Consider the following 4,077-nt stretch of genomic DNA (forward strand, 5'->3'; position numbering starts at 1 on the left):
GACAAAGGATATAATTCTTATGATAACATAAAGTTTATAGAGTTGAAGACGGGTAAACTAATACTGAAATATGTTTTAAACATTTTCTTTCGTTTCTCCAAATTAAATTTAATTGAGCTAAATATTAATCATTTATCAATTGAAATCAATATTGTAGTTTAATTCAGAATGATACTAATACTTTTTTCTTAGTTCAATTAATTCATTCTTCGTGCTTGAAATTATTTTCGAATTAGTAATTCAAATTTGCCTCTAAATCATTGAATAATATTTTAGAAAGTAGAGCATATGGGTAAACATTTACGTCGATTTCGATTAGATGGTCGATTCCGATCATTTTGGAAATATTGTCAAGCTGATGCAGCTGTAACTTCATCACAGTCCTATGCATATGCTAAAAATAGTTCGTAATTTTGATTTAGAAATTATAATTAACCGTTATTTTTATTAATTAGTTAATGAACATCACAGTAATTGAAATGAACGATAACCTTTTATATTTAAAGGTCAACGAAAAATGGCTTCACGTACAGCAGTAAGAAGTTATCCAACATACACAGAGAACTCGTTGGGGAAATCAGTATTGGAATATTTGCGCACAGATAGCGTTCCAGTTCTAAACTTTAAACAGTCATTTTCAACGCTTCGACGATTTAAGCGACGAAATTTGGGTTAGTTTTTTTTTTTTTTTCGTTTCCATTATTGTTTTTTCTTTTTTTTTTTTTTAATTTTAATGGAATTGAAACCAAGTAATCCATCAATTTTCAACTTTTCGGAAATAAAATTAACGTGAAAGGATTTGTTTAAAGTCATTATTGTCGAAAAATAATTTACAATTAATTTAGTTCAGATATCTGTCATTTAATGAGGCAATGTTGTGATTAATTATCGACAACAAATTGCTTTTTCATCGTGAAATTTAGCTATTTGAATTATGAAAATTGATAAATAATGATAATAATGACAATAATAATAACAATTTTGATCATATTATTAGTAATGGTAATAATGTTGATGATAACAGCGACAATAAATTAAATAACAAGCATATTAAAAATAGATAAGTGCAATAATTATTATTTCTAATAATAACGATAAGATAATAATAAAATTGATGAAAAAGGCTGCAATAATATTGACAAAAATGTTAGTAGCAATGTCAATAATGCCAATAATAGTAGTATAACAGCAATACTAATTATTAGTAATATTGATAGCGACAATAATGACGTTATTAATATTAATAATAACATTGTTAATGAAAGCATTGATGGTATTAAATATCAATGTCAGTAATACCAATAATCGTAGTAATGATAGCCTAATAATGGCAAAATGAAATTATAGTGATACTAAGAAAATATTCCATCAATTGCTGAGAAATATTCGTTCAAATAAATTTTTGTCCTAAATACGAAATAATTGGAGAAGTAATAATAATATGCGTAAAATTAATAGCATAAGTAATATGTAAAAGTAATAGTATAAAGTATTAATAATTTGAATTGTCCAATAACTAAAAATTACATTTTTAATGATTAAATGTTAACAAAAGCAATGTTAAATAAACAAATAAATCGAAGCGAATAGGAAAATTATTTGCAATAAAATTTAATAATTCAAAAGAAAATTTATTTACATTATCTCATTGAAATATAGCATTCAGCTGTGTTAACAAACTGTTATTGCATTTGATGTATTGACAAACTGATTTCCAATTTCAAATATTTCAAATTTTCTTCAAAATCTCAAATTTTATAAGTTGTAATCTTTTGATTCAAAATTTGTTTATCAATTTTTTATGTTTTGTAATTATTATAATATTACTTATTTACCATTAGTAATTCATTTTAATACTTGATTTTTTTTTCTTTTAAGCAGCAATAAATTTTTTCGCTTTGGAGGAGAAATAAATTTTGAGCTAATTAATTAATTATTGATTAGCTGAATTTTTTGTAATATACAGCAAATCATTTATTTTAATTTATAATAGTTCACATTTTTGGAAATAGCAAAAGAAAATTAATGCTTCTTTTCTCATTAAGGAAAACAATATACATTTCTGCTGTAAACTTGATAGATAGAAAAGAATTTAAATTTAACCCAATTAATTTCAATATTTTTTAACTGATTAGTTCACTTGTCCACTTTTTTTGGAATTTTTATCTATCAGACATTTTTGATAAAAATTCATTCATTTGTTTTTAAATTAGTCGAAAAAATTTGTCCAATTTAGAAAATAGATTTCAAATTTTAAACTTTAATACTTTTTTTTTATATGTATATGTAATTAAATAATAAAAACATATATATTCATTTGTTTATCACTTTTCGATTAAAATACTTTTTACTTTCACTCTAACTAAATACTGTAATTTTTTTTAGTTTTAAATGAAGTAAATTAATTTTAAAGAAGTATTCCGCCATATATAGATATATTATCATAGTTATTAATTACTAATAATTATTCATTATACAGAAAAAACAAACCAAAGAAAAAGAAATCACTCAAATATACCATTTTAAATTGTTTTTTCTTAAAAGAAGTGCAAAAAATAAAAAAAAAAAAAAAATCGTCGATAGATAAAATAATAAAATAATGAAAAAGTTCAAGACAATTTAATATTTCAAATAAATACTAATGGAAGTATGCAATTAGTATAATTAACTTTTCTTTAACTTTCCACTTTAAGTTACATTATCTTTTGCTTATCTTACTAAGGGATTGTTGAAAAAAATTTCCAGCCAACTTAAAACTGAATTCATCTAGCGGATTATTTCATTAAAATTGAATTCACCAAGGAAAAGGAAAAAACAAAAAACGCAAAAGATTCACAAATCGAAAAGTCGAAAATAGCCAAACTCAAATTTTATCCATCGAAAAAAAAATTTTTTTTTTAAATTTATATTATTTTCAAATGTTTCTTTTTTCTCACTTTTTTAATAACATAACTTAAAAAGTTATTTTTTTTTTTGTCTTTTTGCAAATTACTGGAAAGTAAATGATTTCAGCAAAATCTTTGGTAATTAATAAAAATTTGCAATTTTTATGAACATGCAATAAAAAATTTACTGTTTTCGAAATCTTTTTAGATCCTATGTATTAACATATGAAAAATGAAAAAAAAAATTTTACCAAAATCTTTTTTTTTTTAATTTTTTAAAAATAATCAATTTGTTTTTTTGTTTTGCCATTGAAAATAACAAGTGTTATATTAATGAAATCAAATTACAAAACATTCAATTTTTTTAACCAAACATTTTGGCTAACAAATGGTATATGCATTTTATGCTTATTAATGAATTAATGAGCAAAAAAGCTCAAAACTATTACGCTTTTCTTTTCTTTTTATTTTTTTTTTCCCTTTAATAACTTATTTGCTTCTTTTTCTTTCTCCATTTTTGTCTGTTTTTATCAATCAATGATAAATGTTTGCTTGTTTTTCTTGAAAGAAGAAGCTTTTTTGTCCTTTTTAGAAAGAAAAATAACAAAAAAGAAAGGAAGAAATGAAAAGTTTACTGATAATTCAAGAAAGGATGAAAAATTGGCCAAAGTTATAGGCTATTTTTTGTAACCTATAATTTTTGCCTAGATGTTTGTCGTCAAATTGCATTTCTTTACTCTTAGGCTGTTTTTTGCATTTGAAAATGATGTACAGTTAAAAAAAAATTGTTATGAACGAATTATTTCAAATATACTTATTATATTTGTATATATTAATGACCTCATTTAGAGTGTGGCTGCAAAAAAGTTTTCATTTTAATTTCTATTTCAATTATCTTTTAACCAAAATATTTTAACTGATAAGACAAATTTAATGCTTTAGCTATCATCATCAGTATCAGTTATCATTGTTGTTAGTACCTATCATTTTCAAATTTTGTTTCATTCAAGCATCGATTTCTATTGCTTTTTTCTAATTACATTCATGAATAAATTACATTCATGAATATATTTCTAATTACATTCATGAATAAATTAAATTAGTAAATAGTAATTTTAAAAATTTTCACAAAATAATTACAATTTTTATTATCTATGTAAAATATTACTGTTTATAATTACATCACCAAAAA

The 4,077-nt window shown here is 22.3% G+C and overlaps 1 protein-coding gene across 1 annotated transcript; it reads left to right on the forward strand.

Annotated features, from left to right (window-relative positions):
- Positions 1–288: 288 nt before the first annotated feature.
- Bm7974 (Uncharacterized protein) lies at positions 289–676 on the forward strand (the record flags this gene model as incomplete). The annotated part of the gene is made up of 2 exons (XM_043075508.1): positions 289–403; positions 507–676. The coding sequence occupies 2 exons, from the start codon at positions 289–291 to the stop codon at positions 674–676; spliced, it is 285 nt and encodes a 94-aa protein (XP_042931442.1).
- Between the last annotated feature and the right edge of the window lie 3,401 nt (positions 677–4,077).

Source organism: Brugia malayi (assembly GCF_000002995.4).
Source record: "Brugia malayi strain FR3 genome assembly, contig: Bm_v4_ChrX_scaffold_001, whole genome shotgun sequence".
In the NCBI taxonomy this organism is placed as follows: domain Eukaryota; kingdom Metazoa; phylum Nematoda; class Chromadorea; order Rhabditida; family Onchocercidae; genus Brugia; species Brugia malayi.